The sequence below is a fragment of the Mastigoproctus giganteus genome, chromosome 4, assembly GCF_048544385.1.
Source record: "Mastigoproctus giganteus isolate SK-2022 chromosome 4, ASM4854438v1, whole genome shotgun sequence".
Classification (NCBI taxonomy): Eukaryota; Metazoa; Arthropoda; class Arachnida; order Uropygi; family Thelyphonidae; genus Mastigoproctus; species Mastigoproctus giganteus.
Window position 1 is genome coordinate 90,810,743 of NC_143578.1, and position 18,333 is coordinate 90,829,075.

General features: G+C 35.3%; 1 protein-coding gene across 1 annotated transcript in view; it reads left to right on the forward strand.

The window, feature by feature from the left end:
• The window catches only part of ScsbetaG (Succinyl-coenzyme A synthetase beta subunit, GDP-forming), a 144,003-nt gene that overhangs the window by 98,751 nt on the left and 26,919 nt on the right, over positions 1–18,333 (forward strand). The window contains exons 7-8 of the mRNA XM_090371673.1: positions 3,727–3,823; positions 16,602–16,763. Of these exons, the coding sequence (XP_090227799.1) occupies positions 3,727–3,823; positions 16,602–16,763 (259 nt within the window). The remainder of the gene's footprint in view (positions 1–3,726; positions 3,824–16,601; positions 16,764–18,333) is intronic.

Sequence of the window (18,333 nt, forward strand, 5' to 3'; positions counted from 1 at the left end):
CAGGACAGGATTTTAAACTATGGATCACCTTCACGTAATATCACAGCTAATGGAGAAAGCAAATGAATATAAAACACCATTATGCCTGGCATTTTTGGGTTATGAAAAGGCATTTGACTCCATATAGCATAAGGCAATGTTTCGAGCACTGGAAAGACAAGGCATAGATACCCCACATATTATGATTTTGAAGAAAATATATGAGAGTGCTACCTCCTTTATTAGATTAGACAAAGACAGTAGGAAATTTAAAATCGAGAAAGGAGTTCGACAAGGAGACACAATATCTCTGAAGCTGTTTACTGCTGTTTTTGAGGAAGCTTTCAGAAGATTAGACTGGTCGCAGAAAGGAGTCAATGTGAACAGAGAGTACCTAAACCATTTACGATTTGCAGATGACGTTGTGGTCATCTGCAAATCGTAATTTGGGGTCATTTGGGTTGATCCCAAAGAATTAGAGGAAAATCTTAATCAGTTATGCACAGTTTGTAAGGATTTTGGACTAAAGATGAATATGGCTAAAACAAAATTAATGATGAACAAGTATGCCACAGAAAGGGAAATAATGATTGAAGGAGCAGTAATTGAAAAGGTGGAGTCATATACTTATCTGGGACAAGTTATTAGCTGTAATAATGATAAATGGCTGGAAGTCAAGAGAAGAATAAATTTTGGATGGATAGCATTCAGGAAATATAGTCACATCCTGAAGAGCAATATCCCAGCAATATCCCTGAAACGTAAAATAATGAACCAATGTATTCTCCCTACCATGACTTATAGAAGTGAAACTTAGGCACTCACCAAAAGAATGGAAGAGAAGCTGAGAACTACACAGCGAAGAATGGAACAAATTATATTGGGAATCAGACTGTTAGATAAGAAGAGAAACACATAGATTAGGCAGCAAACTCAAATAAAGGACATTCTTATCAAAACTAAAGAACTAAAATGGTCTTGGGCAGGACACATAGCTCGAAGACATGATGACAGATGGACTAAGAAAATAACAGAATGGTACACAAGAGGAGCTAGAGGAAAACTTGGAAAACAAAGGTGGAGATGGATAGATGAAATTCATGAGTTTGTGGGTAGTAAATGGATGGCCAGTGCTCAAAACAGAAGGAACTGGAAAGATGCTGGAGAGGCCTTCATCCTGCAGTGGATTGAAAATGGCTGATGATGATGATGCAGTAGAAGGTGGGCCAGTGCCCATTGGGAATACCCCCTTGATCTGCTCACTCTTGACTAGTGGGACGGGTGGTCAGATAGTTTTTACCAGGTACCACTAAGTTGTAGAATAGTAATCCCTTTAGGTCTCTTAATTCGCGGAGCAGCACTAATTGCTTGATGGCCAGAAATGCGAACAGGGCGTACCGAGTTAATTCTCTCCTTATCCGTTCGCCATATGAAAATTTTCTCGCTCAACGGGAACTATTTTAAATATAACTTCCAAGGGAAATTCAAAATAATTAAACAGAGGTCCAACTGAGTAATTTAGAATTATAAAAATGGTTATACAGTTTTATACAGGAAATATCTTAAAAATAGACAGTGAAAAATGTAAATTAAGTTAAATAATTTTAAGCTTATGTGAACAGTAGATAAACATGTGAAAAAAATTTATGGAATATTACAAATTTCGAAGTGCACTGCATCCAAATGTCACACGTCACTGTTAATGAAGGTGCCGGTACGCCATACCATTGAGTACCGTCACAAAAGAATCTCTGAATGGGAAGGAGGCATAACTATGGTAATCAAAAATGACAAGGTCAAAATTAAAACAGCCGATACTTCAGGATATGGCGCCTCCGTAGCCAGGTGGGAAGGAGCAGCAGTGCATTGCACACGCTTCTTGATTAGACCGGAGTTCAAGCCCATCACCACCAAATACGGAGGATGCAGAAAGGTCAGGGAATGACCACCGCATATCCCGGAGCAATATGGCCTTAGTTGCTAATGCTCCTAAAAACCAAATAACAACAACAACAGTGGTCACAGTTGGCAATTTGGTAAATTTCAAAGCAGAATTGGATAGGAATTTTTTTGGTGATAGGGGGAAGGTATGAGTGTTTTTTTTTTTTTTTCTATAAGTGAAAAAGCCTACTTCCTTGCATCATTTACCCATTGTAATACTGATTAGTATTATAATATTTGTTTGGCTCAAAATGTTGTACAAAACAATTAGGCAGCAGATAAATTTTCTTTAATTTCCTTTATAGAATTCCTTTTTTAAACTGTTCACTCATTTTTTGTTGACTCAGTATGATAATTTTTCTTTTCTATTGCTCTTTTAATTTTTGGTTCCCTGCTCTGAACTTCAGCACCCTGAGCCAATGCCATGTTGGCTCACTCCTTAAACTGGCCCTTGGGGGGTGCATTAAAAGAATTCTGTGTGAGCAAAAGTGATGAATATGGACTAAAACTAGTAAGTGATCCGATCAAGCTCTTTTGGGGGCACTTCCAGGATAGAACCTCTGAAGGGAAGAGGGAAGTATTTCAATTGCTTTAGTATTTCCAGTTTTTCCATCCATTTTCACACAAATGCTTTGCAACAGTTATAGGGCATACTTAAGTATGCCCTATAACTGTTGTATTTGCAAAGGTTTTCAAACATATTCTATAACCTAGTCTGAAATCTGTGGTCCCATAATGGTTTCTTCATTTTAGGGAAGATGAAGTTGAAGAAGGTGAGAGGTTGGTAGAATAAGTTGGGTGCTACAGATTTTCAAAGTCACACCTGATTGCAAAGTCCACTATGTGAGAGCATCCTTGTGAATGGATACCTTAGGATAGCTTCCTACATCACTTCAGCTTGATAGCCTCTCTTAATGTTCCCAGGAGGATTTTGTAGAACTCAACAGTGATGCTGTTGCCTCTTAGGAAGTAATCTGGAAGGACAATAGTTTGAGTCCCAGAACATTGACAACATAACCTTGCTGGCAGACAATTGAACTTTGGCTTTTTTGGGGGTTAATGAAGGTGAATGTTTCCATTGTCTGTTCATTTTTTCTGTTTCTAGATCAGTGAAATTGCCAGCTACATTTCAAATTACTAACTCAAATATTTCTAGGTGAGGGTAAATACTTATTGATCCCTTTCATAAAATAAGTTATTTAGATAACTAAATTTTGTTTAGGGAAGTATTTCATTCTTTTTCTTTTCTAAGGTTGAATGTGTTTTTTTTTTTTTTTTTTTTTTGTTTGTTTAAAATCAAATAATCTTTTTTAAAATTGAATAATCTTTTTCTTGAGCTGTGTTGTATATAGTTCCTATATTTGTGAAATTTTAAAAAGTATCAGGCATGTTACTGTGCCAGTGAACATTTGGTAGAATACATATTTTTCTGAATATGTATTCTGAAAAAGCATTTTACTTTTGTCCAGTAGTATCTGTGTGGACTCTCATAGGCAAAAGGTATTGAAATTGTGCATATAGGTCAAGTAACTGATGCAACTGAGTTCATATGCATGTGAATATTGTTCTGACATGAAAATATGGATGATTTTTAAGGAGAGTAGTCTACCTCTGCATTACTCCAAGTGTGCGAAACACATCTCAGTAACATTTTGGTCCAGTGACATAGAGAACATCATATGAATGATTGTCAGATAGTGAGTAGAAAAAATTCACTTCATGAGCAGGGAGCATGCATTCAAAGAATATACTATACAAATATTTTACATGCATGTTTAATCATATTTTAATTTTTGTGTATTTTAGGCTGCTAAACAAATTAGAAATTTGTACAACTTATTCTTGAAAGTTGATGCCACACAAGTAGAAGTTAATCCATTTGGAGAAACTCCTGATGGTAGAGGTATGTAATCAATAAATCATTTACTTAGGGACAGGATTTTAAAAGCTTTTATGATAGACAAAAAATTTGAAATTTTCTCCCTTAATCAGATCGAGATTTTATTTTTTATAAAAGAAATAAATCTATCAAATAGAAAAACTTTCTCATATTTAATTAATATATTTAGTGACTAATCATTCAACAGCACAGCTGCAGCAATTTCACTGAACTTCTACTGTTACAAGAAAAATTCAGTTAAACTACTTCTTATAGCAGCATAGTATATAATTTAGTAAATTACTATTTCGTAGTATTTATTGTATTCTCAGTTAATTTATGAGGTGTAAAAAAAAAAAAAAAAAAGCTGAAATGGAAAAATGCCTTTGGTTTAGTTTTGTGTCACCACATTAAAAATTTGTGGTTCGATCTTTTAAAAATTTAAAATTTTTTAAAATTTCTTGATAATGAATCATTTAATAATACATATTTACATATCTATCAAAATGGCAACATCTTTTGCCCCCGCCCCAGAATAAAAGACAGAACATGCTGTACCACCAGAAAATTTAATAATGGATTACTGTCTGTGTATCTTCCTCATTGCTATAATATTCTAGCATATATGTTAGGTGATACCATAGAACTGCATAATGAATGTTGGCCATTGTTTGTACCATAATGAGCAAACAAATTGAATTTATCAAATACAAAAAGTGGTATTGATGCTGGTGTCCATAGAACTGCAACAGAAGTTATTTTAGGATTTTGTACTCTGAACAGCACGTACCTTGTCAACATTTTCAGTTGATAGTGTTGGCTTCAAGCCATTTATATTTATATTGTTTGCAGTGTTCTCTATTGATAGCACTGTTGTAGGCAGAGCAAACTGAAATCAACACATTGATATATTTTCAAATGCATTGCCTTCTTTTAACTATATTCTTTTAGTTTAGAAATAAAAGCTTAAATAGGTTTTTCCCATTATCCTAGTCTAATCAGACATACCAATTTTGTTTATTTAAGATAAGCTAATGAAAGTAAGAAATAAGGACAAGAAGTAAAAAAATGACTTTTTATTGCTAAAAATCTTTGTCAGAGATTTTTTTTCCTATGAAAACCCCAAATACAAAAAGTATTAGAACCTATAGTACGTATTATCATCATTAGTGGAAGACTTAGAAGATAGAAAATACTTGACCTCAATTTCTGTAGATTGTGATAGTCAGGAAATATGTGTGAAAGAAGGTTGTTCAAGAGAAGAGAAGATAAATGAGGAAGAGGGAAAAATTGGTTCTGTGAGTTTGGAGTTGGATAGTCGATGGATGCTGACTGCTTGCAGCATGTATTCAAACTGGTTTGAAAGAGATTGGGAGGGATTTACAGATCCCAATTCAGAAAAACAATGCCCATGGAAGTGTCTAAAGAAAAGGTATTTAGCAGAAACTGAACTTCTGTGAGGCAGAGAATGGACAGACTTTATAAGAGATGGGTCATTGATTAACCCGAGTGTCCTCTTTTGAATAGGGTCTAGAAGCTTGAGAGAGGGAGAGAGAGAGAGATTTGGGGTGCATCATCACAGATGTGGGAAAAATATTCCTTAGTAGTATAGATTTGAAATTTGTATAGAGTGAGCAGTTGTTTGGAAGAAAAGTAATGCCGAGAGGAAAAAAGAAAATCCAGTTATTTTATGGAGAGTAAGCAATATTTGTGATGGGCTTATGTAAAGAGAGATTAGAAGACAGGGTAATACAAAATAGAGATATGTAATCTTGTTTAGAAATCTGAGTTTTGCCTAAGATTTCTAAACAAGATTACCCCTCCTGCAAAACTCTGAATTTTGCAGGAGGGGTAGACTCTTTTTTGTGAGAAATAAGTCAGCACTGAATTTTAGAACAATTGAAGTTAAGTAAGTTTTCTTTGCCTAATTAGAAAATTTCATGTAGACCAGTATTAAGGCATTGTGGTGGGGATGAATCCATACTGTTTGTGCAGGACAAGGTTTCTTAAACTGGAAGTGGAATGTAGTGTGCTGTCATCAGCAAAACTGTGGATAGGATTTCCAGTCAACAGAAGGTTATTAATATACAAGGTGAAAAGATTTGGAGGTAAAAAAACTGTACCTTGAAAAATACTAGCATTAGTGGAGAAGTGAGAAGACAGAGCACTATCTACTATCACCTGTAATGAGCATTCAGAGAGAGAGAGGGAGAGAGAGAGAGAATTAAATACCTAATTGGAATTAAAAAAAATTGACATGATAAGATGGGAGCTTATTTAAAATACCTTTGTGTCAAACATAATCAAAAGACTTAGAAAAGTCAAAAGCAATTGCTTGAGTTCTGCCAAATATTTTTGTTATTGAATTTGTCTAAAGATGAGTAACATAAACCAATATATCAGCAGTGGATTGACACTGACAGAATCCATTTTGGTGATCATTGATCAAGTGGAAGGTTTTGAGATAGTTTAAGAGTTGGTGGTTTTTTTTCCTGTTTCCTTCTTGTATTGTGGCCGTGAGATCCAACCGGATAGTGCGGCACCATCGTGATATCCAAGCCCGAGGTGGGATTCGAACCCGTGACCTTTGGGCTGCCAGGCAGGCACTTTACCCACCCGGCTATTGCTCACATCATCATACGAATAAAAAAAAAAAAAAAAAAAAAAAAGTTGGTGGTTGATGGATTTCTCTGTTACTTTTGGAAGGAATAAAGGTGAATGCAGTGGGGCACTAATTGGAAGGAAGGAATGTGTCATCCTTTTTTAGGAACTGGCTGGATATGTGCAAATTTACATGCAGAAGGAAAAACACCAGTAGAAGGGAAAATGCCAGTATAAGAAAGCTTAAAAAGAGAACAGGAACAAGTTCAAGTGTACAGGTTTTGAGAACAAGTGGAAAAATGGCATCAGGACTTGGAGCTTTCTTGATATCAAGATTGAATTCAGAATTCTTCTAATATCCATCTGTTAGAAAGCCACAAAAAGCATTGAGTGGGGTGTATTTGGTATGAGAGGAGGCAGTTTACTAAGATCATTGATACAAGAGTAGAAGAAAAATAGAATGCTAGTCAGATGGCTTTGTCTTTAACTGAGGATGCAATAGAACAATAAGGTTTTAACAGAGATGTGAGTATTGATGAACAGATGGTGCAGCCAAGAGATTTGGCAAGAGACTGGAATGATTCACTGCCATTTTGAAAATGAAGCAAGTTTTCTTCTCTTAGCTTGTTGAAAATCAAGTTTGGATTGATTAATAACAGTTTTAAAATTGTTGTGAACTTTAGGCAGAAAAAAATGAAGCTGGAGATTTGGATATAAGCCAGTTTGATGTGTTCATTCTTATCTTGAACAGCCTCAGTACATTTATTAGAAAATGAAGGTTTAAATAAAGGATGGGATTTTAGAATGCAATGTTGAATAAAGAATTTCATCCCTGCAAGAATAACTTCTCTGACACAATCTAAGCAAACGTTGAAATCAGAATATTTGAAAGAGTAATCCAATCATGGAAAGGAAGAATAGAATTTGCACAGATCATCCCATTTAATGCCACTCAACAAGAGGCCGAGAATGGCCATGAGAGAAAGAGAGGGAGAATCCCCATTAGAGAACAGACCACTAAGTTGTGATCTGAGACACGGAACAATTTTTAAGTGCCCCATAAACTGACGTTGAGTGTGTACTTTGAAGATTTCCTGGTGAAAAAAAGATCAAGGATGCTGGGTGTGTGGTAGGATTGTCTGGTATTCTGGTAAGTCAGTGAACAAGCTGCATCAGTCAGTAGTAATAGCAAAAGCTTCAGCATGTTGACAATCGTGGTTTGTATCTAGAAAACTGAAGCAAGCTGGAGTTGTGAACATTAAAATTACCAAGGAGAAAATTACCTTGCTGTTAAAAAAGATGGAGTGGAGAAAGTAAAGGAAGTCAAAGTGTTCCAAGTAATTATTGGAGTTTGGAGAACAATAGAGGCAACAGAGCTATTTAACAGAATGGGATAGATAGAGAGATTTTAAGTCAGATGAGATCAAAAAGAGGAGATTCTAAATCAGCAAGTCTCTGACAAGGAATATCAGAGTGGAAATATGCACAATTGTGCATATTCCTTTGAGGTGAAAAAGAACCGTACAGCAAATAACTAGGAGAACTGAGATGAGTAGTGGTTAGGGCAACTAATAATTGACATCGTCAGAAAAATTATGTAGATGAAAATGACATTGTTGAGATTGAAACTGAGAACTGAGACCATGTGTATTTATGAAATGATTGAGGAAGTTTTTCTGAGGTTTAGGTCCTTTTACATATGTTTGTTCTTTTAGCTTGACTGTTCATGATGTTTTCAGTAGATAAGGTGAAAGTGTAAAGTGCGACATGTTGCACAGATTAATGAAATTTTTGGAATACATGGTGTACACACAACAACAACCCTTGGCATAACGTGACCTTGAAGATGCTCTTCACCTCGCCTGCCAGATACAACTACTCAGACTTCCTCAGTTACCAGGTAGCAGAGTAGAGAGCAGTGAAATTATATACTACCTGATCCAGATACTTTCTAAAGAGTTACCAATTGGTTCAGTTCAGTGACTATCTAGCTTCTGGCTATCAGGTGTGTGAACACTGTTTTAGAGCTGTACTCTCAAAATGTAAGGAATGTTGTATCATGCCACATGCCCATCAGAACCTCAAAAGACATTACTTGTGCTCTGTGATGGAAGAAATAGGGGTTGCCAGAGCTGTGCTCTGGAGACTAAGCACTTCAACCTTCAATAAGCAACAGAGTGGTGGCATTGCATCAGACAAGAGTCGGCTACCATTCATCTAGTATTGCTTGGTGACATAGAGGGATGGCATTCCTTTGTGTGATGTGAATGTCATACTTCAGTCCCTGCTTATGTGGTCACCTCCAGTATACTAGGTGTAGTGTTTCACACTTTGCACATGGGGGGGGGGGGGAATTTACCAAGAGTTACTACCAATCCTACCATAATGAAGATGCAAGCAGAAGGTTTGGTTGTCACAGAATGACTGAGCTTTACTGAATTTTTGGTCCACTTGGCTTGTAAATGGAACCTGAATAAAAGTTCCCTTAGCATTTTGAATTCTGAGGTAGTGTTCTCTAGACTGTTATACCTGGAAGAATGTCTGTGACAAGCCTTAGCAACCAGATTTACTGTGGTTGCCAATGTGATATAGCAGATATTTGTTTTTGTTACTCTCAACAGTTCACACCTGACAGCTGGGCATCTCTCATTCTAGGTTCAGGAATTTAGTAGCAACCAAAATCTCGTATGATTTGATTGTATGACATAGTTGTATAACTTTCACTGATTAGTTATTAGTGGTGACAAAATGATACATTGAAGGAAGTTTATATGGCATTACCAAAAGTGGAAGAAAAAATACACAACCTGCATATACCTGCTAATAATTTGCCCACCACTTCTTTAAATTACACAAGCTACACACTTGCACAACATGAGGTGAAAATTTATTCCAATAACAATTATTCTCTGGCTAAAAGAAAATTTCTGCACCATCTGAAAACATCCTTTCAAATTTCAATTGGAAACTTAACCCATATTAAAACCCATTTAACCAATTTAAAGCACTTCAATCAGATCTTGCAGATACATAGTTTCCAGATATTACAGTTTGCAGAACTCCGCTTTTTATTCTTAAAAGTGCTCTTAAACTAATCTTGTTGCTCTTCTCTGTACCCATTCCAATAGATCCACATCTTTCCTAAAACGAGGTTTCCGGTTTTGTATATGTCACTCAAGATGCAGCCTAACCATTGTCCAATTCAATGGGTAATCATCTCTTTGTTCCTTTTGTCAAATTCCCTGTATATCATTGACAGAATCCAATGAGCTCTCCTAGCAGTCTGTGTGCACTGTTCAATGAACTTAATGCCAGACTGTACTTTTACCCCCGGGTCTTTTTCATTTTCCACTACCTTGAGTTTGATACTGCCTAAATGATATATTATTCTGGGATTGTTGCTACCCAAATCCAAATGAAATACCTTGCATTTATCAATGTTACAGCTCAACTTTTCAGCCTACCTGTTTAAGTTATTCATGTTTTATCAAAGTTGTACGGTCAGATTACCATCATTTACTTTTTGTATCATTAGAAAACTTAAACTTTAAGCTTGATATGCCTTTAATATGGCTCCTCCGTAGCCAGGTGGGCAGGAGCAGCAGTGCGTAGCACATGCTTCTTGATTAGACCGGGGTTCAAGCCTGTGACCACCAAATACGGAGGATGTGGAAAGGTCAGGGAATGACCACCGCATGTCTCCGGAGCAATATGGCCTTAGTTGCTAATGCTCCTAAAAACCAAATAACAACATAATAACAATAACAGCCATTAATATCATTAATAAAGATTGATAATAGTAGATCCAACATCAAACCCTAATGTACTCCACTAATAACACTAATCCATAGAGGGTAGTGGCTATTAATAATCAATTTCCTATCATTAATCCATTCCTTTATTCAACTTGCCCCAAATGCCACACTGCCCCATTTTATACAGTTGTTGTTCTTCTGGAATGATATATCAAAAGTCTTACTGAAATCTAATTATGTAATTTTAAAATTATTTTTTGCATCCAGTTTCTTTGTGATTAGTAGCTAATCACATTGAGAGAGAGAGAGAGAGAGAGAGAGAGAGAGAGAGAGAGAGAGAGAGAGAGAGAGAGAGAGAGAGAGAGAGAATGAATGAATGAATCTTTATTGCCCTTCACAGCCATAAGGCCAGGGGGTTAACAGCCTCGCCTCTCAATACTTCTGGGATGCAATTATCTACAATGAAAACATATAACAATATAAAGGAGAGAACTTCCCACAAGAGTTAGGTGTGACTGAGCTGGCTTAACATCGAAATAGGAGTACAAGCTCAATCGGACAGAAGTAGATGCAAAGGTACAGATGGGTCATTGCTGATTAGTCCTGTTATTCAGAATTTTTTTTTGATATCTCTGGTCAGCGGCAAATTTGTTCAGGTCACCATCAAGATTCTGACTCTGCTTGAGCATCTGCTGAGGGAGGAACCTGTCCAAGAGATAGAGTCGTGCTGAATGTGGGTAAAGCTAGGGATTTGCCCTTAAGGGAGCAGGGGTAATCTTCCAACCACAGGTATCTCAGAATGAAGGTGTTGCAATTATGCCTGTTATCATCTTGACTTGCTAGGAGGCATTGGTCATCGATTAAGGTGGGAAGCCATGGAATCTCGAGAGAGTCGGCAAGCTGCGTGGTGCGAAGCAGATCTGGAAGGTTGTGCTTCCTGTTGGCCCACTTTAGGAGCCAGAATTATGCTGCAAAGAGTTCTTTATCGATGGTGCCACTGAGGCCCAAATTTCAGCAGCATAGAGTAAAGGTGGAAAGATAACTGTTCTGATGTACTTCATGGTTGTCTTCTTATCAGTGATATGTAGGAGGTGTTGCTTTTCTATCCACTGAAGCCTTGAAGTACGTGTGAGGAGCATATCTAAGTGGGCATTAAATTGAAGTTTGGAGTCAAAAACAACCCCTAGATCACGATGGCTGGATACAATTGGGATGAGGGTGCTGCCTACTGAAGGCTGGAGAGATGAAGGATTTTGCTTCAGTGAAGCAAACAAGGTTGATCAGACAAGGTCAGTCCATGCTATGATTGCCACATATGTCTTCTTGTGAAGATGAATTTATATTACATCTTTAACCACTGATTGCATTTTATTTACTTTTGCAGAAGGCAGGCTTATATGACTGACAGTTGGGCATCAATTATAGCCTTGCTGAAAATTGTAGAGGGAAAAAGAAAAGAAAAAACAAAACAAAATAACTGAGCTCTGTATCAAAGTAAGGGTCTGGGATCCTGAATTTAACTAAAGAACTTGTTCCTGATGTGTTCTGCATACTGCCGATAACTTTCTCCCATTTCTTTCTATAACCTAACCTTTCCGAAAATTGTAGTACAAAATCACACTACATCTGGTTAGTTAGGGGCCATTGATCCCAAGTTTTCTTTGCCTGCATTATGCTAACTATGCAAATGATCAACACACTATATATTGTATCTGAGTACAGTCCATAAAAACATTCCTTCACATGAAAGTAGTAGAATTATTGTTTGTGTGTTTGTGACCCCAAACATGAATGGCTACCAGACTTGCAGTACTCTAGTGCCATGGATTATTTGAGGATTCAGAAGCTAGAAGAAACTTATTGACATCAGAAAACAGATGTTGAAAGCAGAAAAGGTAATAATTTTGAAGAGAAATTAAGAATTTGTGGTGTCTGGTTGATATATACAAGTTGGTTTGTATTTTTTGGACTGGTTTGAAAGACTTGTTAAAAAGGAGTAATAAGTAGTTTGAAAGACAATAGTAATGGAATTACAGATACCATGCAACATTTGTTTTTTGGTTTTTTAAATGGAAGTTTTACTTCATATGGCTCTCAGCTGTCACTTAGACAAAATACATTATTCACAATATGGCATACATTCGATAATAGAGACAACCTGCCATTTGGTAAGCTTTTCATTAGCTATCCTGACATTGTTGCAGATTTTTAAATGTATGGTGGATTCACCTTTTCATGTGATGCTATACAGTTTGAGAAGATATTAGTTTAAGCAGAATCATGAATAACAGTATTTGTCAAGTTGAATATGAGCCCAAGCCTAACCACCAAGGATGTAGCAGTCAGTCTTCAGTGAGAGCAGAAAGTCTCTCCATGATCAAAATCGAATGCAGGAAAAGCATATAAATTTTAATTTTACTTCAAGTACTGCATTAAAATACCCCTGTAATACTAGAGCATTAACCTTCCTTCTCTCACTCATATGGAGTTAAGGAGTTTTAGTGACACTTTAGGGATGATGCCCATGATCTGAGAATAATATTCCAGTGTGTGTGTGTGAGAAATCATTTTATTATCAAATTAATAATACATAAATACAAGTGGTATCCTGGTACAAAAATCTCAGAAGATTTGCAGTCGTTAATGATTGGAAATATAGGCAAGGTGAGAAACTGCAAAGTTGCAACTATCATAGAGGCTCCAAAGCGACACTTTTTTTTTCTGTGATGAGTATACAATAAAGGGAGTTAGTGCCACACATCAGCATCCAAATTTGAAAAAATAAAAACAATCAGTCTAGCATTAATGAAAAATTGTTTACATTTTTGTTGCTTATTCAGTGAAGACCCTAGGTAAAGATGTTACACAAAGATGATTGGCTGTTGGTCTCGCACGTCACATCACATTCATTAGATTCTTCACATGAAGAAAACATCATGTGTTCTTTATAATGGAAGACATAAGGTCTTTAACACGTTGACTGCCAAGGCTTATTTGCGTAAACTGGTCTCTGACACCAATTTGAGTTAGGCATGTTAAATTATTCAAAACCCAAATTATAATATGTATTCATCACCATAACTTGTAAAAAAAGCTTATTGTTGTAAAAAAAAAAAGCCTCTTGAATTATCTTGTAGTTGGCTTGTGTAATAGAAAATTCCTTGTGGCAGCCAACTACGAGTTAACTTGATTAAATCAAACATGTTGTAACTTGCAGAATTTGCTGTATGTGAGTCAGTGCTGTGCATAAATCTGCTGCAGTGACAGACTTTATCGTTTATGTTGTATTTAGTACTTTGTTACATTTTTTACAAAAAAAAAAAAAAAGAACCTAAAACATGGATAAGAAGAGACCACTGACCATAGAAGAGCTTGAGCTCTATGCTAATATGAGTAACTCGAAAATTGAAGAGTTTTTTGATGAGTCGTATGGTTCTGGTTTATAAATGGATCAGATCAAATGCTCTCGTATTATTCAACGCTAAGAAAAACCATCAGGTGGCCTAAAAATATTGCATTACATATTATAGAAATATGTATGCATAACTCATACATCCTTTTCAGTCAAGTTATAGATTTATCTGAATTTCGGGCATTTTATGTGGAACCCGTAACTTGATGGAAAAGTTACATTGAATCTTTGATTGGAGAAAAAATTCGAAATGTTCCAAAGAAGATTAGGTTTGAACGTAAAATTCATTATTTAGAATTTCATTTGGCTATACCACCAACTGGAAAAACCCATGCCCGACTAAGCTGTATTCAAGTATGTACAAGAAATAACAAACGCCGTGGAACACGCTATTATTGTCCATTGTGTGAATAAAATATTTTTTTGTGAATAAATTCTGTTTTCTGATGCCGTGGTTGATTTTTCATTCTTATCCAGAAGCCTACTATCCATCAGTTGCATGTATTTGCTACAAATATACTTGTAGCTACGCCTGAAAGGCAAGTCATACCAGTCAGAGTTAACTTGTATGTGGCATCCTGGGCCAGATCGCCAAATACGAATTAACTCGTAGTCAGCAATAAATGAGTTACCAACTGAGTTACTGAAGACAATCAATACAGCTTGGGTTTGATTTCCAGGCAACTTAATATCCAGTATTTGGCATTCTGATAAAAAAAAAAAAAAAATAGGCAAAAAAATAAATGGAAATATTTGCAAATTACTTTTGGGCCTGAGACCTTGAACATATCAACCTTAAAATCCCCATAGCACGCCCAGAGAAGTTTAACCTTCATATCCATGAAATGCTCCTTAAAGACCAATTTAGAATCAAAAAGGTGATATCAGAGGGAACAACAGCATTCCCTATAAATCCACTTTAAGATGAGGAACACATCTTGAAAGACCAAAGAGAAGGAATTTAGTTTTGACCGTTTAATATTCAACCATCTAGTGATCACCATGGTGTATTTTTTAAACCATAAACAGAAAACATTATAAATTTAAATATCTGTTAGAATTACATCAGTGTAAATTTTAATTCCTCAAATACAATGTCTACTTTCAATCTACATTATTCATTATTTTTTAATTGGTACAGTACAATGGTTAAAAAAAAAAAAAAAAAATTGTGTTTGTGCAAAACGTGTTGTGTGCCCGTTTCTGTGTTAATTTTCTTAGAGCTTTGGTTTCACTTCTGTAACCACCCCAAGGTTTGGTTGTAAGATAGTCAGAAAACTTCACTCAGTAGTTCTTATTATGTGGAGTTGAGAGTGTGTGAAGTACAGCAGTTCAGTCATGGAAGAAGTGGTACAGGAAGTACCAAGAAATGCCTGAGAATTATACTTAATTTTTTAAGAAATTTAAGATAATTTCACTCTGTGCAGTTTCAAGTACTTAGTTTTCCATTTGCTTCCATTGTCATTTCTAATGTTTATAAATTCAAAAGTTAATTTCAACAATTTAATAAGCACAAAACAACTGAGATACATACATGAAATAACAAAGTATTTGAATAAATTCAATGATTAAAATTTTAAAAATGTTAAGTCCACTTAAGATGATTGCTGCTGACTAGTCTATGATGGTTAAAAGCACTGGCATTGATGAACAAATCTCTGTAATTAAAAATAGTAGTCCTCCAATTGACATTTTAAATGGTTAATTTAACCCTTTTGCATTACTGAGCCAATAAACTTCTGGTTGATTGCCACATATCTCCAGGTGAAGTGATTCAAATTGCTTGTGCTTTTTCTCAATTTTTACTTGTAAAATTTATGTAATTGTAAAATTTTATTCCAATGCTGAAAGTGAGTGAAGTAGACTTCTGCCTATTTGCAGCGAACATATTCAGAATTCATTTGAGTTAAGCTCTCTGAATTCTTAGTTTCACAGATTTACAAGAAAACAATAAAACATTCAACATACTTCATAATGTAAATTACAGTTAAAATTTTTACTTATACTTTATTGGTTCACTATATATCACTTTTAAACTTATTAAAAGATTTTTACTTTACACAATTTTTTGCCATCTTTATTTAGAGTTTTTTCTAGCTCCTTTTAGAGAGTGCTCTTCCATATTTTTCTTTAGCTGATATTTAATTATGTATACATATTTTCATATATTAAATACTTGTTTCACATGGCATGTTCATCCTCTGAGATTATAGTGGTTTCGCAACTGCCACTCATGGAGAAATCAGAGTTCAATCCAGACAATGGAGAAATTCTTAGATGATTTCAATCAAGACTGGATTCTAAATTACAGGCAGATGGAGTAGCCCCTCCCAAATGTGTTGTTCTGATTTTTTTTTTTTTTTTTTTAGTCTGCACAACACTGCATGTTGATCCTGTGAACATATGTTTATATGTTCTGGTGTGCATTGACCAAAGCAGATGAAGCACTAAAAATTCCAAAAAGCAGCAATGTATCATATACTGTGGATTGTAATAATGCATTATTTGTTTTGCAGTTCCATATCAAACATATTAAACAGTAACTATATTATATTGAACTGAGCAAGATGTAAAATGCTCACAGAAACTGTTGCTTACATTTAACAGATGGACTGTAATAACATTATGCTATACAGATTTCACAATGAGCTATAGTGGCAGTCTAGCAATTAACATTGGATCAATTAAATGAAAGAAAGGAATATGTATACTAATTAAAAAGGATTGCCACATGCTCTCATATGAAAATCCTTGACTTGGTGTAAGGTAAGTGAATTTTTACCATTTTTGTTTTTTTATATGTGGTCTATCATGCCAAAATATAAGAATATAGCAGCGTTGGGATAATCCATTTGGAAATGCAAATCCCGCTTTTAAAGGATAAATTAGAGTTAGTTTTGTATAAGTTACTAAAGGTTTTTTTTCTGAATTGAATTTAAGTTGATCCTATAATACTGCAGTTGCTTTTCTGTATAGTTTATAAAATTTCCTTTCTTTATTTATTTATTATTTTTTTTTTCTAATTATTTACTAGTTGTTTGTTTTGATGCCAAGATTAATTTTGATGATAATGCTGACTTCCGACAAAAGGAAATTTTTGCCATGGATGATAACTCAGAGAGTGACCCACGGGAAGTAGAAGCTGCAAAGTATCACTTGAACTACATTGGAATGGATGGGAACATTGCTTGCTTGGGTATATTTTTACTATGCCATACTATTTATAATATACTTTGTAAAATAATAAGAGGAGTTTACCTCAATATAGTATGTAGAACACTTCCGTATGATACTCTCCAGAAATTAAAATGGAAAAAACGAAAAAATCGACAACTTACCGGTACACTTACCGGTACAATTTATTCTTGCTAGATGTTACCTCATTATATACGAATGTAATCGTTGATTACACATTAGATATTATTTGGGATATGTTAAATAAAAACTTGACACCGATTAATTATACGAAGCTACCTATTAAGGAAATTTTTCACTTAATTAAACTGTTAGTTGAGGCCAACTGCATCACCTTTCGAGACCAGGTGTACAAACAAATTTTTGGATTACCAATGGGTTTGAGCCTGAGCGGCTTAATGTCAGAGATCTATCTCTCAACGATTGAGCATATACATTTGACACCTTTTCGACCCTGTATCACATACTATGGGAGGTATTTAGACGATGTTCTAGTTTTTACTGATAGTAGTACTATCCAAGACATTTTACATTCATTTAATAATATTCATTCTAGACTCAAATTTACATTGGAAAGGGAGGATATGGATACAAAGTCATTAAACACTCTAAATTTCACGCTTACCCGGGACTCGAATAAAATACAATTTAAGATCTATTGAAAACCTACAAACACCGGTATGCTTCTACATTATAATAGCTATCACCCATTCACCTACAAAAGATCGATTATCTTTAATCAATTTCTAAATGCCTATAAATATTCAACGACGGAATCTGCTTTGGACTCAGAAATACAAATATTAACTAGCAGGTTCTTAAACAGGGGTTATTCCATTGCCACAATAAACCGAATTAGGGTACAGGCTAAGGATACGATACAAAATACTATACCAACCAACAATAGTAACATCAAAAAATTTCTGTCCCATATGTTGAACAGTGGCACAAACAGCTTAATAGATTCTTTAAAGATACCAAATTTAAAATTGTAGCCAGGCCAATACGGAAGTTACACACTATACTGAACAATCGCTCGGTTCTTTCCGCGTTCGCAACACAAATTAATGATCTGGTATACATTTCTTGCGGTGATTGCGACTCATCTTACCAAGGTTTGACGCGATTTTCTCTTAATATTTGTGTAAATCAACATGAAGCCTCAGTTCGTGCTTCTCGTTCAGCAGCGTCAGAATTAGCCTATCATGCCATTAATGAAAAACATACTTTTTTATTTAACGAGGCCAAAATACTTAATGTTCAACATAATTATACGCGACTATTAATTGCAGAAACCATAGAAATTAAATTACACGAGAATTCTGTTAATGTTTGGCGGCCATATTTGATCTCTGATGCGTGGACCTTTACGCGCATGCGCGAAGACAAATAATCACCATTTAAGTTTCAGGTTTAACCCGATTCGGTAATTTTCATCCCTGTGATCATGACATACGGTTGAAAAGCATTGTCAGCTTAAGGAAGGAAAATCGTTTTGAATATTTTTGTTAGATTCTTTTAATTGCGTTAATTTGATTTTTAATTGTTTTAAATTGATTTGAATTGTGTTA